Source organism: Aspergillus terreus, genomic scaffold, assembly GCF_000149615.1.
Source record: "Aspergillus terreus NIH2624 scaffold_2 genomic scaffold, whole genome shotgun sequence".
NCBI lineage: Eukaryota > Fungi > Ascomycota > Eurotiomycetes > Eurotiales > Aspergillaceae > Aspergillus > Aspergillus terreus.
Window position 1 is genome coordinate 1,969,763 of NT_165925.1, and position 26,804 is coordinate 1,996,566.

General features: G+C 53.7%; 10 protein-coding genes across 10 annotated transcripts; 5 read left to right on the forward strand and 5 right to left on the reverse strand.

Moving 5' to 3' along the window:
* Positions 1-311: 311 nt before the first annotated feature.
* ATEG_01691 (uncharacterized protein) lies at positions 312-1,048 on the forward strand (the record flags this gene model as incomplete). Its single annotated transcript, XM_001209056.1, has 2 exons — positions 312-360; positions 420-1,048. 2 exons carry the CDS (start codon positions 312-314, stop codon positions 1,046-1,048), a joined length of 678 nt encoding a protein of 225 aa, XP_001209056.1.
* Positions 1,049-2,593: 1,545 nt separating this feature from the next.
* Positions 2,594-4,039, forward strand: ATEG_01692 (argininosuccinate lyase ARG4; the record flags this gene model as incomplete). The annotated part of the gene is made up of 2 exons (XM_001209057.1): positions 2,594-2,648; positions 2,700-4,039. 2 exons carry the CDS (start codon positions 2,594-2,596, stop codon positions 4,037-4,039), a joined length of 1,395 nt encoding a protein of 464 aa, XP_001209057.1.
* A 241-nt stretch (positions 4,040-4,280) lies between these two features.
* ATEG_01693 (uncharacterized protein) lies at positions 4,281-5,296 on the reverse strand (the record flags this gene model as incomplete). Its single annotated transcript, XM_001209058.1, has 2 exons — positions 4,281-5,047; positions 5,203-5,296. 2 exons carry the CDS (start codon positions 5,294-5,296, stop codon positions 4,281-4,283), a joined length of 861 nt encoding a protein of 286 aa, XP_001209058.1.
* Positions 5,297-6,545: 1,249 nt separating this feature from the next.
* ATEG_01694 (succinate dehydrogenase [ubiquinone] flavoprotein subunit) lies at positions 6,546-8,803 on the reverse strand (the record flags this gene model as incomplete). Its single annotated transcript, XM_001209059.1, has 6 exons — positions 6,546-6,765; positions 6,822-8,210; positions 8,267-8,430; positions 8,490-8,563; positions 8,618-8,672; positions 8,762-8,803. The coding sequence occupies 6 exons, from the start codon at positions 8,801-8,803 to the stop codon at positions 6,546-6,548; spliced, it is 1,944 nt and encodes a 647-aa protein (XP_001209059.1).
* Positions 8,804-9,497: 694 nt separating this feature from the next.
* On the reverse strand, positions 9,498-10,990 carry rpt1 (proteasome regulatory particle base subunit RPT1; the record flags this gene model as incomplete). Its single annotated transcript, XM_001209060.1, has 4 exons — positions 9,498-10,377; positions 10,432-10,661; positions 10,720-10,834; positions 10,896-10,990. 4 exons carry the CDS (start codon positions 10,988-10,990, stop codon positions 9,498-9,500), a joined length of 1,320 nt encoding a protein of 439 aa, XP_001209060.1.
* A 705-nt stretch (positions 10,991-11,695) lies between these two features.
* ATEG_01696 (chaperonin-containing T-complex subunit CCT4) lies at positions 11,696-13,315 on the forward strand (the record flags this gene model as incomplete). The annotated part of the gene is made up of 4 exons (XM_001209061.1): positions 11,696-11,698; positions 11,751-11,780; positions 11,829-12,401; positions 12,461-13,315. The coding sequence occupies 4 exons, from the start codon at positions 11,696-11,698 to the stop codon at positions 13,313-13,315; spliced, it is 1,461 nt and encodes a 486-aa protein (XP_001209061.1).
* Positions 13,316-13,914: 599 nt separating this feature from the next.
* On the reverse strand, positions 13,915-15,913 carry ATEG_01697 (uncharacterized protein; the record flags this gene model as incomplete). Its single annotated transcript, XM_001209062.1, has 10 exons — positions 13,915-14,182; positions 14,233-14,321; positions 14,380-14,911; positions 14,965-15,022; positions 15,080-15,103; positions 15,157-15,247; positions 15,339-15,456; positions 15,513-15,751; positions 15,809-15,836; positions 15,897-15,913. 10 exons carry the CDS (start codon positions 15,911-15,913, stop codon positions 13,915-13,917), a joined length of 1,464 nt encoding a protein of 487 aa, XP_001209062.1.
* Positions 15,914-17,187: 1,274 nt separating this feature from the next.
* ATEG_01698 (uncharacterized protein) lies at positions 17,188-18,954 on the forward strand (the record flags this gene model as incomplete). Its single annotated transcript, XM_001209063.1, has 6 exons — positions 17,188-17,284; positions 17,391-17,484; positions 17,533-17,720; positions 17,784-18,097; positions 18,165-18,698; positions 18,748-18,954. 6 exons carry the CDS (start codon positions 17,188-17,190, stop codon positions 18,952-18,954), a joined length of 1,434 nt encoding a protein of 477 aa, XP_001209063.1.
* A 234-nt stretch (positions 18,955-19,188) lies between these two features.
* On the reverse strand, positions 19,189-22,075 carry ATEG_01699 (protein kinase family protein; the record flags this gene model as incomplete). The annotated part of the gene is made up of 4 exons (XM_001209064.1): positions 19,189-19,623; positions 19,677-20,012; positions 20,063-21,451; positions 21,506-22,075. 4 exons carry the CDS (start codon positions 22,073-22,075, stop codon positions 19,189-19,191), a joined length of 2,730 nt encoding a protein of 909 aa, XP_001209064.1.
* A 1,073-nt stretch (positions 22,076-23,148) lies between these two features.
* Positions 23,149-26,073, forward strand: ATEG_01700 (uncharacterized protein; the record flags this gene model as incomplete). Its single annotated transcript, XM_001209065.1, has 7 exons — positions 23,149-23,168; positions 23,230-23,923; positions 23,982-24,014; positions 24,241-24,449; positions 24,495-24,728; positions 24,779-25,043; positions 25,213-26,073. The coding sequence occupies 7 exons, from the start codon at positions 23,149-23,151 to the stop codon at positions 26,071-26,073; spliced, it is 2,316 nt and encodes a 771-aa protein (XP_001209065.1).
* Positions 26,074-26,804: the final 731 nt, after the last annotated feature.

Here is a 26,804-nt window from a genome sequence, read left to right on the forward strand (position 1 = left end):
CTCTCTCCATCTGTGGCTGCTCCCAATGCCAATAGTCGCTCCATCCAGTCTGCACTATTTCCTATCCAGGGAGCAGGAGAGCCTCAGATCCTCAGGATGTGCCAATAGCCGCTCCACTCGTCCGGCAGCATGACCGTGCTCGGCGACTCCTGCTCGTCGTCAGCGTCGGCATGCCCGCGGGTCGTGAGACTCCTATAAGGGCTGGCCGGCCGCCTCTCCTACATCCATGATCCAGTTTGATGCTACACTTCATTCTCGTCTGCTCCAACATGAACATGCACGCTGAACGATCTTGCTGGGAATCCTCCGACATGCCGGAGCCCTCGTCTCCAACTGCCTTAACCTACCCCCACGTCCCTAGTAAGACTCCCTTACCCCATTTCCTCCGACCCAATCTCACCTCTCAGAATCAACGACAGACTCGGAATGCGCGCGGCCGGCGCACACGCCGGCCCTGTCGCCCGCCGAGCTGGCCACGCCGTGGCCGCGCAGTCCCAGCCAGGACGCGCCTATGCACCATGCGCCCATGGACGGACCATCCAGCACAGAGCTGTACCACGTCGACCTCGACAACTGGTACCCGGCATACGAGGCGTGTGTGCGATTCTTCCTCGACGAGGGCCAGCACACGGGCGCCGTGCAATCGCTCGCTGCCTTTCTCAACATCCGCCTGCCGAGCCAGCGGGCAACAGACGCGATCACATGCTTCTCGCCGGCCGCGACACGCGTGTCGCTGCGCGCATACATCCGGCGGCTGGTGGTCACGGCGCACGACACGCCGGCCGTGCTGCGGGCGTTCTTCGGGTCGGAGTGGACGGCAGGCGTGGCGACGACATGGCAGCAGGAGCGCATCAATTACCTGTTTACGGCCAAGAGCGGCGGGTGGGCGGCGACCAAGGCGGCGTACGACGAGCGCCCGGACGAGCAGACACCATTCCTGCGGCCGCTGCGCGCGCCGACGGAGGAGGAGCTACGCATGGCGGAATCGCGGTGGAGTGAGTGGTTGGCGATGGAAGATTGGATGGTGGGCCCGCGCAGTCCGTGGTAGGGAGGGATACGATGCACGGAGTACTCTGGATGAGGTTACGATATGATGATCATTGTCGCTCGCTAGAATGGATTTCTTTTGTCTATCTTGTTCGTTTGGTGCTTAGGGGGTAAATGTGGAGGTGCTGTAGGAGATTATTGTGGGGGGATATACTATAGATTGAGGATTGATCTTATGACGATCGATGAATGATGATTGATTGATGGATCGAGATGTCTCGCGAATACGAGCTGCATGATGCAGCGAAATCTTCTAGAAGGCGTCTTCAGGAAGTGGACAGGTCATATGCAGCGGACTGGATGGCACACGTGAATGATGGCTTGATATCTCCCTGTCGAGCGATTGACAGGTGTCAAGGGCATGGCCGACATGTGGCAGGAGATTTCTCAATTCCAAATCATCCCGTCGCTAGAGAGGATGAGGACTAGCGCGTCGATAGTATGCACCGCCACAGGATAGATTAATAGTATATTACTATATATTAAGACCGCTAGTATCTAGAAAAGACGAATGACAAATACTCCTACTACCCATACGGAGTACTATGCCTCGTTGAATTATGGTTATTCGCCGTTCGGAAAAGGTCTCCATTGCGGAGAATTCCTCAGAGGACACTCCGTCTACGGAGTATTTCGTTGCTAACTAGTTATGTCTCATGATTCAGGATCTTCCTCTGACAGCCGGTCTCTGTCATTCTCATTCTCCACCGAGGCGCGTGTCCGCACTATTGACTCCTCCGTACGGAGTATACAAGTAGTTTCTTGGACTGGTTTCTATCTATCCAGTCTGTCGGGTCTGCCCACCGCCCCTTTCCACCACGCTGGGTCTCGCTCCATCTCGGGATTCTTCTTTATGTCTGCTCCTTTCCTACTGTCTCAGGTGCCCGGTCCTAGTCCCCGATGTGTTGTCCCATGTCCATCAGACTAACTAGCTCCTTAGGTTTGTCGCTGCCACGCGGTGATCGCCATCTGCAGTATCCCGGTTCCTGGGTCCAGAATCAGACTGAGACTGTCGGGGATTACTTACCTCTGAGCTGGGTCCGTGGCGTTTGAGTCAGTCCCCGGCGATTGACAGGTGTCGGGCGTTAGAATGGATGTGTAGGATAGAATGGAGAGAGGTGTTCTCGAAGGGTGATGTATCAAGTTCCGCCTTGTCGGGTCGATTGATATGCTCGGTGATATAAAGTATTTTTATAAACATCTACACTAGTGTATAACTATATGAACATCATAAGTTCATACCTGTCAATATAGACAACCGAGATATATATCGCTGCTCTCTACCAAATCACATGACCCACAACATTGTCCCTCCAATACTCCTTAAAATACACCGCAGTAATAGAAATTGGTGTACTCTGTCCTCTAGGCAGTGAAGAAGTAAATAATACACTCATACTATAGACACACCCAAAACAGCTAGCGCGGACCCGGAAGAACCCAAGTTGCCGCGAGATGCATGACTCAACCCTCTCGTCCAAAGTTAACTACCACCACACCTTCACCACCCAACTCATTTCAATTCCCCAACGCAATTGAATCCAAAATGAGCGCCCCGAAAGCCGTCGCCGAGAACATGCTCTGGGGAGGCCGTTTCACCCGTGCGTACCCCCACCGTCTCCCCAGTCACTCAACCCACTAACTCAAAACAGAGGGCCTCGACCCCCTAATGGTGCAGTACAACCAATCGCTCCCCTACGACCGCATCCTGTGGCAGCAAGACATCGCGGGCTCGCTGGCCTTCGCGCGCGCCAACACCAAAACCGGCATCCTGACGGCCGACGAGTTCGCCGCGATCGAGCGGGGCTTCGCACAGATCGCCGAAGAATGGCGCAGCAACACGTTCGAAGTCAAGCCCAACGACGAAGACATCCACACGGCCAACGAGCGACGGCTCTCGGAGCTCATCGGCAAGGAGATCGGCGGCAAGCTGCACACGGGGCGGTCGCGCAACGAGCAGATCGCGACGGACATGCGGCTGTGGCTGCGCGACGAGCTGCGGCGGCTGGACGGGTACCTGGCGGACCTGGTGCGCGTGTGCATTTCGCGGGCCGAGGCCGAGATCGACTACCTCATGCCCGGGTACACGCACCTGCAGAAGGCGCAGCCGGTCCGCTGGAGCCACTGGCTGCTGTCGCATGCGACGGCGTTTGCGAGCGAGCTGCAGCGGCTGCGCGAGGTGACGGCGCGCGTCAACCGCAGCCCGCTGGGCACGGGCGCGCTCGCCGGCAACCCGTTCCAGATCGACCGTGCCGCCATGGCCGCGGAGCTCGGCTTCGACGGCCTGCTGTACAACAGCATGAACGCGGTCGGCGACCGCGACTTTGCCATGGAGACCATGCAGTGGGGCGCGTCGTTTATGCTGAAGATCTCGCGCTGGGCCGAGGACCTGATCATCTACAGCAGTCTGGAGTTTGGGTTCGTGCGGCTCAGCGATGCCTACTCCACCGGCTCGTCGCTCATGCCGCAGAAGAAGAACGCCGACAGTCTCGAGCTGCTGCGCGGCAAGGCCGGCCGCGCCTTCGGCCATATGGCCGGCCTGATGTGCACCATCAAGGGCCTGCCGACCACCTACAACAAGGACCTGCAGGAGAGCGTCGAGCCGCTGCTCGACCATATCAAGACTGTCGGCGACAGCATCCAGATCGCCACCGGCGTGCTGTCCACCCTCACCACTATCCCTGAGAAGATGACCGCCGCCCTGGCGCCCGAGATGCTGGCCACCGAGATTGCGGATTATCTCGTGCGCAAGGGCGTGCCCTTCCGCGAGGGACATCATATCTCCGGCCGGGTCGTCCAGCTCGCCGAGCAGAACAAGGTGCCCATGGACACTTTGTCGCTGGAGCAGCTCAAGACTGTCGACGCTCGCTTCGACGATGACGTCCGCGCTTGTCTGGATTACGAGCGCGCCGTCGAGCTCAAGGACGCCGTCGGCGGGACTAGCCGCCGCGCTGTGTTGGAGCAGACTGCCGTCCTGCGGGGACTGCTTTAGATTTGGCCTGTGCTTGTTTCGGTTGTTTAGATCAATAAAAGTCGTCCATGGGATTTACGAGATACGTGGGATTCATAGAATGAATGGATTAAGTTACCAGCATCACACTGTATTATACAACGAGTGATAGCCAACAGAATGCAATGGCACTCTATCAACAAACAACAGCACGCAACAAAACGGACATTATGTATAGTGGCTGATCCCACCATCCAGCAGTAGGATTCCTATCGTTCACACATCACGATTCCTCGATCTTCTCCAACTTCGCGGTCTCCCTCCCCCAGGAAGGGTGATACGCCGGCTGCACCTCGTTCCACTCGGGGTCATACTGCATGAAGCTCATCACATGTGCCGGACCACTGTCACCGGAGCTGCCCAGGACCTCGTCCCCGCATGACGTCCGTTCAAAGTTGGCCGTCAGCACTACACCATCCGCCGTGACGACCGGACCCGTGCGCGGCGGACCGCCTGCTCCAACCGTGCCATCCTGCCGTTCGTCTTCGAAATCATTGATCTCGGATGAGAGCTGGCGGCGCGGGTCGAACCGATTGATCAGCTCGCGCGAAGGACAGGCGGCAAGCTCGACTCGTTGCCGGTAGAACCCCGTGTCCGGGAGCTCAGTCGGGGGGCGCGGTGCTGGGTGTTGGGGGAGGGGAGGGAGCTTCTTCTCAGAGACGGTACTGCATCCTGTTCCGCTTCTGTTGATGGACAGGGACCTGTCGAAGACGGTCAAGGGGGAGATTGCCAGGGTCGAGGAGCTACTGATTGTGTTTGAAGCGGTGATCGAGCGGGCGGAGTGAATCGTCGTAGCAGTTGGGGAGCGCCCGCTGAGCAGGGGTGATATGGGTGATTGTCTGCTGGGAGGGAGTCTATCTGCGGGTGCCGATGGGAATGCTCGGGTTGTTGGTGAGGGCTTCGTTGGAGAAGGTTTGATGGGAGACCTTGTCGGCGATGTTCTAGTCGATGTCCGCGGAGAAGGGCTTTTGGTGTTTCTCGTATTGGACCCTATGGAGTTAGAAGTATACAATTATCGGAAGGGGAATCCATACTCGGTCGATTCATTGCCCTCCCCTCAGTCGCCAGACCAGGTCTTTTGCGCCCCTCCCGTTTGGATCGAAGACCCCCCAAAGCCACAAGAGTATATGCAGCCACCTTCTCACCGGGCTTTTTCCTGCGAGAGAACCACAGAAATAGGGCCAATCCCAACAGCAGCAGGAATCCGACAATGCCACCCACCACTCCTCCAATCACCATCCCGTGCTGGTCAGTAGTCTTCACAGAAGTAGTTACTGATTGAGCCGTGGGAAACGCTGTAGCTGTAGATGAAGTCGTCGTGAGAGACGTAGCTGAAGTCAAAGTAGAAAGGGCAACGTCTTGCGTTGCCTTGGTGTTAGTGCGTGAAGTCAACGACGTGGTGGACGAGGTGGACATCGATATCAGCGTATCATCGTCCGGACAGACACCCGTTCTGCATGGATCGACTGAGCAACAGCCGTGATAATCCCCTACAGCGCAGACATACCACTGCTTGTGGGCGGGACATGTATCTCGCACCGGCAGTCGGGCCATTTCAGACCACCGAGGAGAACGAGTAAATCAGATGCTAGCAAGGAAACAAGACCGCAAGGAGACTAATAGCGAGTGAACGAAGCATGCCAGCTAAACCACCAAGAGAACCGGCTCAGGAGGAGTAGGTCGAGATGCAAGCAAGTGTCCTGTCGACTCATTCTGACTTCTGTCCTATGTACTCTAAGAGCCCTCATAGAACCCGAAGACTTCCTCGGAGCGACGATTCATGGTACTGGGCCGGATCCAGATGCCTGACAAAGGCACCGGAGAAATAGCGGGTTGTTGTGACAACGTTAGATGCTTCTTTGTCTGTAGTAGGACGCCAACAATCCATCGACGGCCGACCAAGACGGTGGCTTTGCCGAGGACTAGCCCAAGGATCGTCCATCCAGTCCGAGAAGCAAATTTGAGACATCTGGGCCTCGTGATGGAGGCAAGACGTGCTCTGTCTCAATGGTGAACGCCTCGATGCCGGCCATGTACCTTGCAGAGTTAGTACGCAGGCCATTTGAAACAACACGTTCTATAATTATGGCCGCTCAGCCTCTCACCACGTTTTCCTTTGTGTGTGTGACCCGCCGAGGGTGCAGAAACAAAGAGCGAACGGACTCAGTATACCTGACACCACCCAGAAAGGAGAACCCATGTCACCCGCACAGAAGAAAACGCTCGAGAACATTCGACCAAGATAAACGCAAAGAAAACTCCTATTGTATGGTAATAGACGGCTATAAAAAACACGAACGTGAGTACACCAAACTCATCGCCTGGAAGGAAAATGGATATACACATATAAACACAAGAGATAAACACGGCCTAATTTTCGTGACGCTCTTTCTTTCGTCCGCTCTCAGTCGTCGCAAAGTCGATTTGATAGGCCTCACGCGGCTTCATTACGGAGCTCCTCCACTCCACCATCCTTCCCAAAGCGCGCTTAGTAGACACGCTTGAAAGGAGGCACAGGCTTGCACTCAGCCTCGTCCAGGGTGTTGGCCTCGACGGCACGGTAGCTGAGGTCGACCTTGCCGTGAGGGGTCTTCTGCCAGGTGAGGGTGTGCTTCATCCAGTTCTCGTCATCACGGTCGGGGTAGTCCTCACGGGCGTGGGCACCACGAGACTCCTTACGGTTGGCGGCGGCGACGGCGGTTTGGGTACTAGATCAGTCATGTTAGCTTCTGTTGTTATGGTTCTTTTTCACGGGAGTACATACGCGCAAGTCAGGAGGTTACGGAGCTCGAGAGTCTCAACCAAGTCGGAGTTCCAGATCATGCTGCGGTCCTTGGTGCCGACCTGGTCGAACCAGGTGTCAATGTTGGTGATCTTCTCAACACCCTCGTCCAAGCTCTCCTGGGTACGGAAGACGCTGACGTCCGACTGCATGGTCTTCTGCATGGCGTTGCGGATGTCGAAGGTGGACTTGGGACCCTCGGCGGTGCGGACGAAGTCGAGGTCCTTGATGGACTGGGCACCGGCGTCGGAGCTGAGCTCCTTGTGGGGCTTGCCGGGGGAGGCGATGTCGCGGACGCGGTGAGAGACAGCACGGCCGAAGACAACCAGATCCAGGAGGGAGTTGGCACCGAGACGGTTGGCACCGTGGACGGACACACAAGCAGCCTCACCGCAAGCGTACAAACCAGGGACGACCTTGTCCTTGCCCTGCTCATCCACCGTCAGGACCTCACCAGTGTACTTGGTGGGGATACCACCCATGTTGTAGTGGACGGTGGGCAGGACGGGGATGGGCTGCTTGGTGACATCGACACCGGCGAAGATGGAGGCGGTCTCGGAGATACCGGGAAGACGCTCGTGCAGGAGCTTGGCGGGCAGATGGCTCAGCTGGAGGTAGATGTGGTCGGCCTCGGGACCGACACCACGGCCCTCACGGATTTCCAGGGTCATGGAGCGGGAGACGACGTCACGGGAGGCCAGATCCTTGGCGGTGGGCGCATAACGCTCCATGAAACGCTCACCCTGAGAGTTGAGGAGGTAACCACCCTCACCACGAGCACCCTCAGTGATCAGGCAACCCGCACCGTAGATACCAGTGGGGTGGAACTGGACGAACTCCAGATCCTGGTTGGGGAGACCGGCACGGGCGACCATGGCCATACCGTCACCAGTGCAGGTGTGGGCGGACGTGCAGGAGAAGTAGGCACGGCCGTATCCACCGGTGGCCAGGACAGTGTGGTGGGCCTTGAAACGGTGGAGGGTACCGTCCTCCTGGTTGTAGGCGATGATACCGCGGCACTCACCATCCTCCATCAGCAGGTCAAGGGCAAAGTATTCGATGAAGTAGTTGGTGTTGTGACGCAGGGACTGTCCGTAGAGAGTGTGCAGAAGGGCGTGACCGGTACGGTCAGCGACAGCGCAGCAACGGTAGGCCTGACCACCCTTGCCGAACTCCCGCGACTGACCACCGAAGGCACGCTGGTAGATCCGGCCGTCCTCGGTACGGGAGAAGGGGCAACCGTAACCCTCCAGCTCACGAACGGAGGCGGGGGCCTCACGGGTCATGTAGTGAATGGCATCCTGGTCACCGAGCCAGTCAGAGCCCTTCACGGTATCGTACATGTGCCATCTCCAGTCATCGGGGTGCATGCTACAGAAGACGGGGTTAGCGCCATTTTGAACGGAACGAAGATGATGATGACGTACTTTCCGAGGGCAGCGTTGATACCACCCTGGGCAGCGACCGTGTGACTTCTGGTAGGGAAGAGCTTGGAAACACAAGCGGTGTTGAAACCAGCCTCGGCCAAACCGAAGGCGGCACGGAGACCGGCACCACCGGCACCGACGACGACGGCATCGTACTCGTGGTCCTGTGGTCGAATGAGAATCTATTTGTTTGATAGTATGTGCCGGTGTAATGGAGGCTTACAATGACGGGGTATTTCTCGGAGATGTAGCCATTGGCTTCCTTCGCGCGCAGGGGTCCGTTGCCGAAAATGCGGGCTGGCGACGGTTAGTATAGGGCGCACAGGACGGATGGTCGTGAGGACGACGTACCAGCGGGGCGAGAAGAAGAGAAAAGACGTCTCTGATCCCTCAGGGCACGGGAGATCTGTATAACACCAGTGTCAGTGCTGCAATGCGCGCGGAAGGCATGCGACCTGCGAGGAAAGGTGCCGGGTGTTGGTCGGAGCAACGGACCTTGGAGGCGGGAGCTAGGCTCCGCAAGCTCAGGGAGCTCATGATGAGGGGTTCAAAAGAAAAGGAGACACTTCTCTAATGACACCAAGAGGGAGGTTGAGGGGAGGGAGAGTGGAAGAAGAGAGAGCACGGAGGGGGAGGAGAGGAGAGGAGAGAATCGGCTGGAATGGATGAAGTCGTGGTTGCAGCAACTTTTGGATCGTCGTTTCTGCTCGGGGCGGAAGGGCTGGATGACATAAGCAGCGCGCACTTGCCGACGGGGAAGACCGGGGCCGAGAGCGCCAATCAGCGGCCGCGCAGTGGTAATCACCTCGGGCAGCCGGCAGCCGCTGATTGGCCGAGAAGACGCAGGCACGTGGCCGGTGTTCTTTTAACCCGGCGGCTGCGAGGAATTCCGAGAGCACAGTCCGAGAGACCGCATCCTATGAAGTATACGGAGTGTGGGATGATATTCAAGATGGATAGTATATGCTGTATATGCTATATTAGATTCATCAATTGACTCGTGTCATGGCTGTATAAGGTGTTGTATTCAGCTGAGGTAATCCATGATTCCATTATTTATATCACGTGACCATACAGCCGTATCCAGAGGCATTAGGTAGGAGATAGCTGTAGTACATCTACAGATACCAGAGCAAAGATCAATAAAAATCAATGCACCGTAATCCCTAGTATTAATGTTCATACATGCATCCATCTCCCATCCATGTAACCCCATGATACATTCCACCCTCTAGTTGTACTGCATATACGTCGCCGTCGAGTTGAACTTCAGGTTGCCCTTGATCACCTTGTCCACGGCCGCCAAAAAGTCCTTCTCTGTCGCCACCTTGCGTCGTGCCCGGATGGCAAACATGCCGGCTTCCGTTGCAACACTCCGAAGCTCTGCTCCCGTAGCGTTCGGGCACAGGCGAGAGATCAACTCCCACCGAATGTCGCGCTCCACCGACATGCTCTTAGCGTGAATGCGGAGAATGTTCGCACGGCCCTCCACATCCGGCAGAGAAAACTCGATCTTCCGATCAATACGTCCAGGACGCATCAAAGCCGGATCCAGGGTGGAGGGTCGGTTGGTCGCGAACATCACCTTGATGTTACCACGGGCATCGAATCCATCCAATTGCGTGATCAGTTCCAGCATAGTACGCTGCACTTCGTTGTCACCACCCGCTCCGTCATCAAAACGGGCTCCACCGACGGCGTCGATTTCGTCAAAGAAGATAATGCACGCCTTCTTGGTGCGGGCCATCTCGAACAGCTCGCGCACCATCCGGGCACCCTCACCAACGTACTTCTGCACCAGTTCACTACCGATGACACGGATGAAAGTTGCATCGGTTCGGTTGGCCACGGCTCGAGCACAGAGCGTCTTACCCGTACCGGGGGGTCCGTATAGCAGAGCACCCTTGGGCGGGTCGATACCGAGGTTGACGAACCGTTCCGGGGACAAGAGAGGCATCTCGACGACTTCTCGCAGCTTCTCGATCTGCTCTTTGCATCCACCAACATCACCATAGGTCACGTCGGGCTTGTCTTCGACCGTCATCATCGTCACACTGGGGTCGATCTTCGGAGGAAGGGGCAACATGATCTGGTACTTATTCCGGTCGACACTGTAGATGCATTAGCCGGAGGGAGTCCCCGTCATAGATCCATTATGAACATACCCAACTCGCATGCCCTCTTCGATATCTGTCGGGCTCACGCGTTCCCCTAGATTGACGACGAACTTGGCGATCTGCTTGACGTTGATGACATATTTGCTCTTATCGGAGTCCTTCTCGTCCTGGATGATCTTCGTACAACGAGCCACCTGCAGCGGCTGTTCTTCTGCCATGCGCTGTCGATCGGCCGCAACATCCCACAGGTGTGGCGGAGCGAGACCGGTGTCGGATTCCTGAACACGTCAACTCCGTCCATCGGAAGGAAGTATTAAATAGTGAGGATGAGCGTACCTTGACGCCAATCTTCTCGTTTACACTCGCTTGTCTTTCCTTTATTTGCTTTTCGAGCTTCTTCAGGGCGTTGGCGTAGGGAGCGGCGCCGTACGTCTTAAGCACCTGGATGTCCCTAGAGAGAGTTAGTTGCGGTTCGTAGCCCAACCCCGTCAAATACAATCGAAACAACGTACTCATCAGTCAAAGGAGTGATCTTCTTCTCTGGTTCTTCATCGTCGGCGTAGTTCTTGCTGTACTTCTCCCAGTTCTCACCCGTGGCGCTCGGCATGGTGAGAGACGGCGGCGAAGCGACGGAACAGGGTAGAAGGGGTTATTGGGAGATCGAAAGGGTATTGAGATAGTCCGAGGTAGATAGTGGTACCGAGACAGTGAGACGGAGCAATCGATGAAGGCGATGTAATGAGATGGAGATGTTGAGAGAGAGTGAGGAAGAGACGGGAGTGATGTGATGAGCTTCCAGCTTGGGTGGTTGCGTCGGTTGGAGCTGTTTTGGCACTAGCGCCCGCCAAGCATTAAATCAGCAACTCCCGCTACTTCGAAGAATTTCCAGACTGCCGCCTCATCACTCTTCATATCAATCCCCTTCTCTTCTCTTTCCCCCCTCTATCCTTCTTTTTCCTTGTATTTACCCCGGGTGCATTAAACCTCCGTCACAATGGCGACCGCAGTCTCCCAGGGGAACGTCGGCAACAACTCCTTCAAGGTGTGTTTTTGCGGAGGAAATGAAAGACTTGAGTTGTGGGCCGTGACTGATAGTCGGACAGGACAAGGAGAAGCCCATGGCGGTGCGGACATCTAACATTCTCGCAGCTAGAGGTATTTTCGTCTATCAGTCATTAACAATTGCCTTTGCTGACTCTTACAGCCGTCGCCGATGCCATCAGAACGGTACGCTTGCGCCGATATTCGTTTGGAGTCGCAGATGAGGGGCTAACCTACCACGCAGTCTTTGGGTCCCAGGGGTATGGACAAGATGGTAGGATTCTATCTATCCCAGTTTCCTGTGCCGAGCACTAACAAAGATGTAGATCCAAACCCCCAAGGGCAACACCATCATCGTACGGATCCCCTCCACCTCCTGAATGTCCCGCTCCTAACCCCCGCAGACCAACGATGGAAACACAATGTTGAGGGACATGAGCGTGATGCACCCGGCCGCTAGGATGCTCGTCGACCTGAGTGCCGCCCAGGATGTCGAGGCTGGAGACGGTACAACGTCGGTCGTCGTCATCGCAGGAAGCTTGCTGGGTGCTGCCGAGCGCCTCCTGTCCAAGGGTATCCACCCTACGGTCATCTCTGAGTCCTTCCAAAGAGCCGCCGCCGCCGCCGTTGAGATCCTCCACAACATGTCTCGTCCTATCAACCTGATGGACCGCTCGACCCTCCTCCAAGCCGCTTCCACCTCCCTCTCCTCCAAGATCGTGTCGCAGCATTCCGGCCTTCTGGGCCCCATGGCCGTCGACTCGGTGCTGAAGGTCGTCGACCCGAAGACGGCGGAAAACGTCGACCTCCGAAACATCCGTATAGTGAAGAAGGTCGGCGGTACGATCGAAGACAGTGAGATGGTGGATGGTCTGGTGCTCAACCAGCCCGTCATCAAGAGCAGTGGAGGACCCACACGGATTGAGAAGGCCCGGATAGGTCTGATTCAGTTCCAGCTGAGCCCTCCCAAGCCTGACGTATGTTGATGATTGATGCATTTCTGATCGATGCCGTTTACTAACGCGGATGACAACAGATGGAAAACCAGATCGTGGTCAACGACTACCGTCAGATGGACAAGATCCTCAAGGAAGAGCGCCAGTACCTTCTCAACATGGTGAAGAAGATCCAGAAGACGAAGTGCAATGTCCTCCTCATCCAGAAATCCATTCTCCGTGACGCCGTCAACGACCTCTCCCTCCACTTCCTCTCCCGTCTCAAGATTCTCGCCATCAAGGACATTGAACGTGATGAGGTCGAGTTCTTGTGCAAGACCTTGGGCTGCAAGCCCGTTGCCAACGTCGACTCCTTCACCGAGGACAAGCTCGGTACCGCCGACCTCGTTGAGGAGGTGCAGGCCTCTGGTGCTCGGTATGTGAAGGTCACCGGCATCAAGACCCCTGCCACCGCAACCAACCAGACCGTGTCCATTGTTGCCCGCGGTGCCAACAACCTCATTCTGGACGAGGCCGAGCGCTCGCTCCACGACGCCCTTTGCGTCATCCGTTGTCTGGTGAAGAAGCGTGCTCTGATTGCTGGTGGTGGTGCGCCCGAAATCGAGGTCGCCCATGCGCTGGCCATGCGCGCGCGCGAGCTCACTGGTACCGAAGCCATCTGCTGGAAGGCGTTTGCCGACGCCATGGAGGTCATTCCCACCACGCTCGCCGAGAACGCGGGTCTCAACTCGATCAAGGTCGTCACCGATCTGCGTCACCGTCACGCCCAAGGCCAGCACAACGCGGGTGTGAGCATCCGCAGCGGCGGTGTGAAGGACGACATTACCGAGGAAAACATCCTCCAGCCCCTTCTGGTCAGCACCAGCGCGATCGAACTCGCGGCGGAGACGGTGAAGATGATTATGAGAATTGATGATATTGCCTTGTCGCGGTAAGGGTGGACACGGGAAAAGTTTAAGACGGTGTGTTATGACGAGTAATTCTACCTAAATCAAACGACTTTCACAGATAGATTATTGTGGTTATCAATTGCACATATTGTCTACTGGTCAAATGGAGTCGACGTAGGATATGACTTGATGACTCGTTTGAATTGACAGTCTCAGCCTGAATATCTATGGGACTATGAAATGATGTTCCGGCGTCCTCTATAACACAGACGAGTCAATATTAGGTCCAGTCCATAGATTTCCAAGAGACGTTCTCATCCTGAGGACAATTTATATAGAAGGCACCGGTAACGTCCGACGTCGAACAACCGATCCATTCACAGGCTCCCTCTCACGATCCGTCGAAATTTCTTCGCGAGGAGAACTCCGCAAGGGCAGCGTACGCAACCTGATGTCCGGCAACCAAGTCCCGTTCTCACTAGCATCCCCATCATGGATATGTTTGCTCTGCAGGGCCTCCAAAATATCCGCAAGACTATGTCCATTATCGGTCCTGTCCACGCCCCATTTCCGAAACAGCCGTCCTTTGAACAGTTTCCGGACGAGCAAAAGCACAAGGAGCACGATATGCTGTGCAACAAGCATTAGTGTACACGGCTCAAACATGAAAGCATAGAACGGACTGCGGGTCTTACCACTCCGTAGGCGCTGGCGATGTTTCCGGGATTGGCTCGTTCAGGATGATCCCACCACTCGGCGCTGGAAAAGCCAAAGAAGAGCAGGCATCCGATTAGGCCGATCCAGGCGGGGATGGGCTGGAAGCGCTGTAGGTTGACGCGGGGCGTGTATTTGGGAGAGTTCCGGCTGAAGGAGGGATAGTCCCTTTGTAGGACGTCGTCGCATTTGTCGAGCCTAGACCACAATGTGAGTTTGTGCGTATGAAGAGATGGGAGCAAGCGTACCAATAGTAGTAGCGGAGGTAGGCCAGGCAGAGAGCGGCCCAGACGATCATGCAGGAGGTGCTTGTGGATATTGACATGTTCGTGATCAGCTATAGTGTCCGTCAGCATGATACTAGGAGATACGTTCAATGAAGAGAGACAACATACTTGCTCGCGCTTGCATCCTAACTGAAGGAACGGAATCCAGCAAAACGCCAACGTGGACAAGAGCAAGGCGCCAACCGGTACACCGGTCTTACTGTCCACATGACCAACCCATTCGAGCTTCCTCTGGATCCAATTCGGAGTGTTGATCAGCTGCGCAAGGCCGTACATGGAGCGGGAGCTCGCGTAGAGAGAGGTGTTGGCTGCGGAAACGACACTAAACATGAGACAGCCATTGAGGAAGCCCGCGAGCGTCTTATGGCCGGCATTCCACGCAGCGATGACAATCATGCTGGCGGAGAAGGGAGGGCTTGACTCGCCCGTACAGATGCTGTCATCTGTAGACCGCAGATGGGCGTCATCGTGGCTGACCGTGAGCGCTTCGCCCACGGAGCACATGATGTAGAAGAAGGCGACGGCGTAGACGGTCCATTTGGACGGCCAGCGTAGAGCGCGCGCATCCCGTGCTTCGAACGCAGCCATGGCTGCTATCTCGACTCCCTGGAAGCTGTACGCGACAAGGGGGATGGCGAAGCTTGATGTCTGTTAGTCGGTTTTCCATATCATGTCGGCGAGAGGGAGACGCACCATACGGCTTTGGGTATGTTACTGAGGAAGTCCGGCTTGGTGAACCATGTAAGGCTAGCTGTTGATTGAGTGAGTGGAAGCAATGTTCTAACGGACTACAAGAGACGGGACCTACATGGATCTTTGATAAGATCATGTCCTGGAATGAAAGTTAGCGTCAAGGAAAGACATGACAGTCCCTTTACACCGTACCTTCGGCAGCGATGATGTAGAGATATATGGAAGTCGCCACGATGAGGACTACCTTTAAAGCCCCGCTGATGGTTTCAATAACTCCGTAGTACTTGGGAGGTCAGTAGATGGCTGTCATCATCGGGAGAGAGTCGTACAAAAACACCAGTCATGTTCAGCCCAAACAGAACGGAAGGACACACAACGTAGAACGCAAGAGCCTGCCATGCCTGTCGGTCTGGCTCGTTGCCCGAGCGCCAGTAGTAAGTCAAAGTGGCAACGGTTGCATTCTGTATTGCAAAGGCCGCTGCATAAGAATACCTAGCCGAGTCAGTGCCGACATCGTCTCCAAGCGTGACGGACAGTATGCTCCGTACCAGTAGCAAAGTCCGATCACCAGCCCTAGATCCTCGTCCACAAAGGCTTGGACATAGGCGACCATGGAATTCGGTATCGGAAACTGCTGCGTCATTTCACCGACACATTCTCCCACGCAGATAGTCACGCAGCTGATCACCGCGATGGACACAATGAGGCCGCCCGGGCCAGCAGCGGCCAGCGCAGCTCCGTTTGACCCAAACACTCCATGTCCAATAACCGCCGTGAGAAGGATAAACTACGAATGAATATCAGTAAGTCGCGCTGAGCCACATCGAGGGCACTGGAGGCTTACAAAGATCTGGTATCCATAGAGGGTTTGACTGCCAGCGAACAGATGAGTTGGCACCAGTTTTCACACGTTCTGCTAAATTGCGACTTACTGGAGCTGTCCAGGCATCTCGAGCAGGCCGAGCGAGCTTATGATAAGACTCGTTCTACGTGCAGAAGCAGGAGTCAGAATGCAGACCTTGCAGTATGGGAGTTGACCGAAAGGCACTGCTCATGGTTACTGGGCCACATCGCGTAAAAAAGGCCGACGTAAGGGGTCTCTGGGCCGAGGCAAAGAGCCTCAAAAGCAACGACAAGGCTGGCACGCCCCTAGAGGCCACTGATAAGTCCGGTGGAGGGTGATAGGATTGGGTGTTTGCTGGTCTTGTGCCGCTCTCCGCCGATCAACATTAGCGGCTCGTTCATGCCCTCCATATTGCTGTGCAGTGTGCCACTGTCCCTCCATCCCTCCCATATATCACTGTCAAATCATACCGGGAAGGATCGTCAGCAGGAGAGTGCTGAGCGTTGGCAGTCACCTCGCGGAGGCCCGTAGCGGGCACGGTTCGGAGCAATGAACACTTATATTTACGTTCTTGATCGCCAACGGTCCGGGTACATTGACGAAGAAGACCTCCAGAGTTATCTGGAAGAGTTCTATCCGCAAGCACACCCTTACAACATTACGGTGAGACAACCCTGTCCTCTGAATGTCCAGTCGAACGACCCCCTACTGATCTTTTGCGGTAAACAGCTCGACCACGATAAATGGGCTTTCCAGTTGGACGTCCTGCTAAGCGAGGTATGTGCTCAGCCATCTTGACACTCCACATCAGAGGCTTAACACCCTATATCGCAGCACGAACAAAGGTATAGTAGTGGATCTCACCATGCTCTCTCAGCCGGAAGACTGACTCGAGGCGACAGGGTCCTTGCCACCGAAGTTTACGAGCGGGCCCAGAGACGGAGACGATAGGAGAGGCGGGGATGGTTACAAGCGCCTTGGGAGGGTGGTATTGAGCAGACAGGGGGGTATCACTGCCACCTCAGTCGGACTTGGCCGATCTAGTATGCACGGGGCAGTACTATCCCTGCAAGTGGAGGGCAAGGCTGCAAGAACGGACGAGGCTGACTCGTTCTTTTTCGCATGGCGCAGTTTATCATGTCAGCTCGTCTTCTTTCAACCTCGTGTTTGCTTTTTCCTTCTCGGCCTTAGCGCTTTCTGGCAGGGTGACTTTTCGTACATGCATGTTCCAATCAGGGAAGTCAGCCTGCCGTCGGGCGTGGCCACTGAAGGTCTCCAGTATGATATAAACATAAGACGCAAGCTTTTTTATGACATACCTGTCCATCTTCAAGCTATCTTGAGCCGAATCTAGTCATGGAACCTGCTGATATTGCAACATGTCCTGCATGGAATGCTTATTTCCAAGAGCTCGCGGAAGATCCGCCGACGACGGTGGATTGTATAGCCCTACAGGACCGGCTGCAACAGACGAAGGTATTTACAACGGGCGAAGATCTCCATGTTCGTATAACCGACATATCTCAAAATGGTATCTATACAGCGTGTTCTTGTTATACTTTGTTGCTGATCGATCATACAGGGCACGGGGTCCGTAGCACCAAGCTCACATGCAACAGCGACATCTCAAGTGAGCTCGACCTTGGCTTCCATCTTGACTCTAGCATCAAGATAATGTGAGTCGTCTCTCTGACGCTATCTCAAAATTAACTGACACTCTGCAGATCGATCTGCTCGAAAAACTCCCTCGATCCTCTACTGATCACGCCCGACCTGATGGGAAGAATCATGCAAACGCATAAAGTCGATCCAAGCTTCCTACATATCCTGCTGTCGTTCAACGAGCCTATATACACATCGACAACAGGGGCAAGGAATGCGATCGTCTCGTCTCCGGATGGATCAGACTCTTGTCCGTGTCCGACTACTCTGCACGAAGTCTCTTCGCCTATCCGCTTCTAACAGATAGTAACAGACACGTCGTACCAGATGTTCTACGTCGAAGCGAAGAACCGGGGTCGCCCTAAGCCTACTGTCTCTTTTCGACGGACAGGCGTCTATCACCACCGCAGAGCCGGAAGAGACGTCTTCATCCTGCTGCACCCAAACGAACAGAGCAAATTCGACGTCCGATTACAGGATTTTATCGGCGCACACCAAGCACAAAGTGCAACTCGTCTGTCGTCTTTCATCGAAAACCCCTCGGTCCTGCACTCCATCCTCTTTTCAACTTTTACGGATAACTGGAGATGGTACATTTGCAATCTGGGGGAGGAATTTGAGCACATAGTAAGTCTCCTATCCCTAAACTACCAAGCACGATGCATGGAAACGACCATAGCGCTGACCGACGCAGAATGACTACGCGCTTACCAAAGTCCGGCCTGGCATCTCCATGGATCCGGATCGCAGCCTGGAGGAGATCTCTCGGCTTCGCAACCTCGCCGACCTGGTGCATCTCGTCCGGATATGCAGTAAAGGAAACCTCGATATCATACAGCGGTTACAAGCAAGATCCCCTCAGCCCGCCGCTGCGTACGACATATTCGAAGCGACAATCACGGGATGCATCGCAAGCTGCGAGGGACTGATCCCGCGGATCCAGAACGCAACTGACATGGTATGCCCTCATACCGGGTCGGCTCGAACTATCAGTCACTCACCAATATACCAGGTTGGATACGTTCTGAGTGCATGCAATCAGATACAAACCGCCCAGACCCAGAAATGGGCGGCCGAGATGCAGACCAAAGCCGCCGAGACGGGCAGAGAGCTTCGTGACCTGACGGTGAAGCTGAAAGATTTGCAGAAACATACAGTCGACGATAGCGCAGCTGTCAAGATTATCACCGTCATGTCTGCTGTGTATCTCCCCGGCTCATTTGTCGTGGTACGTATCTTCCTCCGTCCGCATGAGTGCGTCTAACTCTTTGGGGCAGAGTCTATACGGAATGAATTTCTTCGATTTCAACGAGGCGAACAAACAGATAGTCATCAGCAATGAGTTCTGGATCTTCGTTGCGACATGGCTGCCTCTGACTTTCCTTACAATGGCGGTCTACATTCTCATTGTTTATTTTGACAAATGGTGGAAAAGGGAGCCCTTCCGGATCTTTAGTCGGCCACGGTCGAAGAACATGAAGTAAGGATGCACGACATTGTTTATTTTCTGCAGCATTGTACTTCACTTGCATTTCATAGAGCAGCTGGATAGATCAGGGATGCTGGCGGAGGATGTCTACCAGATCTTCTTTTGTGGGCATTGTATTGATACATACTTTCATTCTCCGTTATTGTTAATGCATCATGTAGAATACATCCAACATAGACATCGAAATAGCCTAGTCTATACAGCAATCTTTGGGTATCTAGCGGCAGAATCATTCTGAAAATTCCACGAACTCAACCGTGCTATCAGCATTGCACAACACAGCGACTTGTCCAGTCCTTGTTATGAAGGCTCGCAGCACAGAAGATTCTTCGTAATGAGACTGAAGCTTGCAAAGCTCTCTTATGGAACCGATGACAGCGTCTGCTCCCTGGCGTAGCTGACACTCCTTAAGCCGGAAATGGATATAGCTCTTCTCGAGGCAGATCAAAACGTTGTCTCCACACATAACACTATCTAGAGTGTTTTTAAAGACAATGCGCATTTTCTCCTCGAAGGTCTCTCCAGGGGGGCCTTGCAGAACCAGGGAGAAATACTCCCGCCGGTCAGTTGCTACAAACACGCAGCCCGGCTGTAATTCGTAGGGCATGATCGTACAGCCCGCTTGCAGCTTGTAAACTGGGACCATGGGCACTCGCGCTCCCCTCTAAACGATGGTTAGCTTTGTTACCGAGAGGCAGAATACATGTCACCATTTACCCGCTCATAGTGAGTTACCGACAGTTGCTCCAGTCTGGTAGTTCCGGTGCGCTTCCAGAGATAGAGGGAATCTATATAAGTTCCCTGAGCCCATGCATATAGGCGGTTCCCTGACTTGTCAAACACAGCATGCATGAACCTCTGCTTGTCCTCCTCGGAGCACCGCAAGCGAATCTCATTTGATGGATCGTCCCAGGTGGGACGGACAATTATATCGTTGCTGCGGACAAAAGCCGCCGCTCCTCGAGCAGACATGGCCACTAACTTGAGCCGTTGTAGAGCATCGGATGATGCGTCAACACGCTCGGAAATTCTATCCAAGTGTCCGAGTACACACTACCAGCAATGTTAAAGGCTGTTTCATGCTTTGCGGGGGTATTATTTACCTGCATCCGTCGCCGCGTACTGCAGTAACCCCACGCACAGAAGTAAGGTCCTTCCACTGTGACCCCCTCCTTCCAGTCTCTGTCACCAGCCTCGGCGATTCTCCACAAACCGCGAGGTATAGACGAACATTTCTCTAGGTCGAGGTCAAAAGCAAGAAGGAGTCCCCATGCGACATATACCACTGGGACCTTGCCATTATAGGTTGTGCGGGAGACTGCTACCATAGCCTCGCGTCGCGCGATGTGTCTTCCGATAGCTGTGATCTCTTCAGGTGGTATGCTGGAGGGCGACAGCTGCTCCAACAGCCTCAGAATAGGCCTGACTCGAGCGAGGTGACCAAGGGCTCGTGGCATATCCGCATCGGGGGCCACCGAGGGTACCCATCCGCCTATCTCTGGACATATCGAACGGCAATTCTCGTATACCTCATTCTGTTGAGAACAGGACAAATAATCACAGTGCTCGTAGACGTGGTTCATGCGCTTAAGTAATTGGGTCGAATCGGGTCTTTCTTGGGGTTCGACGATTAGAAGTTCCTGGATTGCTGCTGCCCAGCATCCTGCGATGCGATGAGGCTGAGGGGTGTTCTCGATGTTATTTAGCCACTCGATGACCGAGGTGTTGACTTTATACCGTAGCTCTCTATCAGACCCACTGATGACTTCGTAGAATAAGTCCAGAAGGCCTCCCTTTTTTCGCTTAGTTGCAAAGTCGCGAACGCCCTGCTTTCTCCCTATGGCCCACGCAAGTACCATGCTTAGGATACACGCAAATGACCACACATCGCTTTTCCGACCGACGCCGCTATGGCTTTTAAACTCCGGTGCTTGGTATGTTCCCCTAGCTCTCTTCGGATGCGTATAGATAGTAAATTCGCGACTCATGATAGCAGACGCTTGTGGCGGTGATTCTCGGGGCACCGATATACCAAAGTCCGATATGATCCATTTGCCCACCGTTGAGCCCGGATGATGTCCGATCAATATGTTGTCTGGCTTGAGGTCCATATGTGTAAAGTAGATCCTCTTTCCCGTCTCTGTAGTGACCTCTTCATGCAGCCACCTGATTGCATCTGCAAGATGTCGACACTGTTGCAGAAGGGGCTCAAAAACTGACGGGTCCCCTCTGTCTAGCGACACCCGCGGAAATCTACTCCGAAAGTCATAGATCTCGGTGTCTCCAAGCTGCCCTTCGTTCAGAAAACCATACAAATCGCCATACTCGACGTAGGGCGTGAGAATATAGCGGCTATCTCCATGACTGATCATCGCGAAAGCCTGGAGAATGTGGCTCTGTGACCTGCGACTGTTGCGTAAGACGCATAGATTTCTCATCTCTGTCTCAAAGTTGGCGTGTTCATCCAGCTTTTTGCAGGCGACCTGGAAGGGCTTCGGAATGTCAGGCTTTGGTTGCCCTTGTGGCTCGGTACAAGTCTTACTTACATCGCTGTACAACATGCCTTTTTCGTCTCTGAAGCACTCAGCAGCTATCTTCACCGCATATACCGATCCATATGAACCCCTCCCCAGCAGTCCGACCAATCCTTGGAACGGAAGTGGACGGTCTTCGCTAGGGGTCAAGAAAAGTTCGGAACAGGCGATAATGACCGGGCAGAATTTATTCTGCTTCTCTTTGAATAGCGCCACTTCCGAGAGAAATGGCAGGAATTGACTGATTTTTTTCCGGGACAGAGGCATTTCTTCATCAGTACAAAGTGGCTGCAGAGGATCGTCCGTGGCAAACAATTTCTGGTGGAAGTTCTGGAGAGTCTCTACTGCATTGATGTCAATAAGCACCGAGAGTATCACGAGAAGCTTGTCTTTGATCACCGCGTGTAAGCCGGCAGGAGAGTCCTCCCCGATGATCTTCCTGATGCGATCATTTGTCTCCCATATTCGCTTTATCTCCCCTCTGGTGATGAAGGGCCTGGGCACGGTGGGCGTAGAAGACCTCTGTGTCTTTCGACGCAGTTCTGTAAAAATCTCGTTAACATGGGCCCGCCAGTGTTCCATGTCTGAGAAGAACAGAATAAATGAGCAATATGGCGTGGGCTTCTGTTGGATAACGAGATGGAATATCGACTGGGAGCGGGGGAATGTCACCTAATGTTTGAACTGACTAGTCCCGTGCAGCCTTGTACGTAGACGAGGCTGCGTTCCAGCAGAGCCTCATGTAAGTCACCGCACTACAGGGTATCAGCCTGCAAAAAAAAATTGGTGTGTTGGCATTCATAGCCGCTCTGCATCGCCCGGCCGTGGGGGGCTCGTGTCAACTTGGATCTCTCATCTGTAGAAGGGACTTCGAGCATCCACATGAGCACAGCCATGAGATCCTCTCCTTATTGAGAATCGTCATTGCTGTTCGAATCGGAAGACCTGGAACATGCCCCTCAACCTGTTATTCTTAATGATAGGAAAGAGCTAAGTGGCCTCATGAACTGGGTAGCTAGCCGTGTAGAAGACATGAGGCTCTTTACATACTCCTGAGTGAATTAATAACTAGGTTATGCAAATTGCTGACTCATGATCATAATCTATCTAGTTACCTTTTTAGGTTAGAGCGTGTCTGTCGCGACGCGTCAAACCAGCTACTCCCCGTACTTCGATTGCACGATATCGCTACAATTTAGAATATTAACCCCTTTGATGGAATCTGCTATTGCTGTTTGAGCACGCAGCAATGGACTCAGAAGAGGGCCTCCCTCACTTCAATGTGGACGTGTACCCGCGTTGCACGGGTTTCACACCCGAACGTGACATCGACGAAAGCCGCGTAAAGGACGCCAATTGTAAGCTTCTAACGGCTCTCAATAGGCTTCAGTCCACTGGTAGCTTTGCGTCAGGCGGTGTTTTGCCGTTTCTCGACCCAGAGATCTACCTTCAGGATGTCGGCACGATTCCGCTGCCCTTGAAAAGGACACAAGGACGCCAATTAATCTCGAAGGCTCATCCAGCGACATATGATACGAAACTCTGGCTGGGGGGCTTATGTAGAGTCGTGTTGCGCTCGCGTGGCTCAGGACCTGGGCATCAAGGCACCGATTGCAGCGACACTGCACAAGATGCTGATATACGACACAAACGCAATGTCCAAGCGTCATAAAGAGTACGTCCGTTCCTCAGAAGCAGATACTCGGTGACCGCTAACGAACCATCCCGCACAACAGCGGTGAAAACTCTTCTGGAACGTTTGGCACTTTGCTCATCGTCCTCCCTTCTCCCCACAAAGGAGGCGCCGTGTCTGTGAAGCATCGTTGCAAGAAGAAATCCTTACCTATCCTCGGGGGGACACAATCGTATGTTTGTTGGTATTCAGGTGTTTCTCACGAGGTTCGCTGCATTACTTCAGGATGTCGATGCGTCCTTGCATATAACCTTAGTGTGGATCCTTCGATGCCTCGTCCGTCATTTGGTATTGTTCAGGGACCTGAGATTGGTATACTCCGCGATGCACTCGAAGGATGGCTCCAGGCTACCCGAAAGTCGGCCGCTGTTTACTACACGCTCGACCATGAGTACCCGGAGGACAAGTTCACTCTCGAAACCCTGAAGAATAATGATATGAGTCGTGTCCAAGCCCTGAGACAGCTCGCGTCGGAGCTAGATATGGACATATTCCTGGCCATTCTCGAAAAGGAAACGGAAGGAACTTGCTCCACCGACCGTTTCTTCGGCTCGAAAAGAATCTATCCACTTGACGAAGCTCGCGATATCTATTACAAGATTCGTGACTTGGTTGAATTGGATGGTCGGCAAGTTGCGTGCGGGGTGTTCATCGACGAAGAAGAAATTCTATCAAAAGACCGCTTAAACCATATCGAACCAAAACATCAGGACGCTTTATCCTATCAGAGCGGACGTGTACGTCTATGTGCTTCGTATCCCAAACTAGGAATGCTAATTGGAGTTGGCATGATAGGGAGCGAAACTGTTACACCGATATGAGATAGCGGTAAGTCAACAACGGAAGTATTCCGAAGGACTTGTCGATTAATATCGCGATAGGCTGTTGCACTGATGCCCAAGGATTACGTCGCGTCATTTGTGATGCTACCAGACATGTCTCCGTCGATGACCTATTCGGATAACATCGGATACATCATTGATTTCCTTGCCAGGTCCTCAATGCAGCCCCCGGGCGCCAATCTTCGTTCAATACTCTGAAAACCGTTTGTTAGATGGCCTGGGCCCTGAACTGGGAGCATAGGAGTGAAGAAAGCCGGGACGTCTTGGACAATGTCTTCAAGGCTGCTTTACATTGGAAAGACCAAGAGTTCTTCGAACATGCTGCTGGCAAGAGAGGATGGCATCCTTCTCCTCAATTTTTTCAATGGGCCAGGGAACGGGTTGCCACAGGGGATGTGCCGTTTAATTGTTTCAAGAGAGGGTACGCACCTATCCCTTGGGTTTTTTCATGATGCTTATTGTGCAGCTTTTTAAATGCAGTGATGGCTATACCAACACGAAAAACCCGATTGCAATCGATTGTGCGCCTCGTTCGTCCCACTGAGCCAATATCGGACGAAGTTCGGAGCTGGCTACACATGGTCTACCATGCGGTGTCATCAACCCCCATTGGTTCCTCGCAGAAATCGACTCAACAGAACGGATACGAATTAGCTGACATTATTGTGGAATATCGTGACTTTGACTACCTGGCAACTCAGTGCGTTCTCTGCTCGCATTGATAGAGCCTATAAGCTGACATTGTCCTAGTTTTGAGCCTCTAGTGGAGAGCAAGCTGCAGGAGTTTCCTTTCATCCTTGGTTTTATGGCCGGGCTACTCCAGTACACAATAGGCGGCGGATTTTCTGAAGAAAGCTCCGACATGTACGCAAGTCTTGCCGAGAAATCTATTGAGGCACTCGACATTTCTGCTCTGGAGAGCGATGGTCCTGCATATGCAGTGGTCATGCGACAACCCCCGTACTTTGATAATGAATATGCACAGGGCCCAAAGCTATCGGTGCATGACCTCCTGGTAGACTTGATCGAAGGGCTAATGTTCATCGAACCCAGCAATATCCTCCTTAGGACACTTTCCTTGAAAATCAAGGCAGGCTCTGCAAACCTCGATCCATCACAGTTCCATAGTCTCTGGCTGCCCTTCCTACGCGCTCTCGCCTCCCACATCGAAGAGCTTAGCCCAGAGACCACCGCGAGAATGCGGGCCTGAGATGCGGCGGATTATCACCTCGATCCTGGCAGCCTACATCAATATCTATGTCGGCAGACAGCCAATCCAAGAGACCAGCCTTGTTCGACAGCCGGTGAGATGTCACTGTCATGACTGCGAAAGGCTCAATGACTTCCTCGGAGACCCCACCCGACGTGTTTTCGACTTGAGTGTGGACCGCCAGCGAGAAGGACATCTAGCCCGGAAACTCCAGAATAACCGCACTGACTGCAAGATAGCCGCTTCATTTATGGGTCCATCATATACAGTCATTTTCGCCAAGACTTTCGAGGACAACCGAGCAAAGCGGGTCGACTGGTTCTTCAGAAAAGCACGAGCCAAGGGTCACGTAGCAGACTTTGGTCGCGGACCATTAACTCTCAGGTTGGGAAGAGAGTATACAGACAGGATAGAGACATTGATGTCAGCCCTTGAAAGGGGTTCTTATCCAGTGGGAGAACGGCCGCATAGGACGTTTGTCGAGACAGAAACGAGGCAACAAGGGCGGCTGGATGCCAGTCCCAGGACTCCAGGCCTTGGATCTGGTGGTAGGATCCGCGGGTCTGGAGATGCTATTGTGGGCTCGGAAGTCCTCAGAGAGACTGGGGCAAATCAGCGACGCCCGTCATCGGGCTTGGGACCCGGCGCGGGTATCAAACGAGAGGCTCAAGACGATGCCATGAGTCCTGGAGGCTCCAGGACGAGAGCCCATCCCTTCCCTAGCGGTCCGGGCTCCTCACCAGGGACGCATATCAAAGAGGAGTTCGAGCCTAGTTCGGGCTCGGCATTGGCAATGCACATAAAGGAGGAGGTTGAGACCGATGTCATGGATTGACGGGAGATGATTTCATCTGTCATTTGAGTATGTACAAACAGTGGACTGTATATATATGCTTCACTCTGCAGGATAGATTTTGATTTAAGATAGAGAAGGATGTGATAAAGGTGATATGTCTTTGCGGGCTGGAGATGTAGATGTCAGCTAATGCTCTCATGTTCTTACAGCGTCGGGAATATCTTATCCTAGGATAGGATAGATATTAACGTAGGGTTCACTGCTGTGGTGGGGAATACAGTAGGAGTTATCCGATGCATTCCTTATATGGTCAGTAACGATATAAAGCGTCATTTCAAGTTAACAGGAGGATTTGAATTGACTATTACTATCTAGATTAGTTCTGCTCTGGATTTCCTAGAGTAGTTTGCAGGCACCAATAAGGAAGAGAGAACCAGTATCCCAGTTGCATAGGATCTAGAATCTAGTATAGCTGTCAAGCTACATATACGACACCTCAGGAACCTGGCATCATGCTGCGCCTGCAGTCGACCCGGGTATCGCAGATCAATCGATGTCACTTGCATGGGCGAGATGTCGTCCCCAATGCGCCCGAGCCACGACGCCGACTCGTCAATCCACGAACCCATCTTTCAGGCGAGCGCGATCTGTCGCATGATGGCCGGTAAGGCGTAAACCCCCGCCCGGGTACTGAGATGGCCGCCTTGGGCGAGCGCCAGAAACCGCCGCGGATGCAGGAGCCCGTAGTTCGTCGCTGCAGCTCCTTTTTT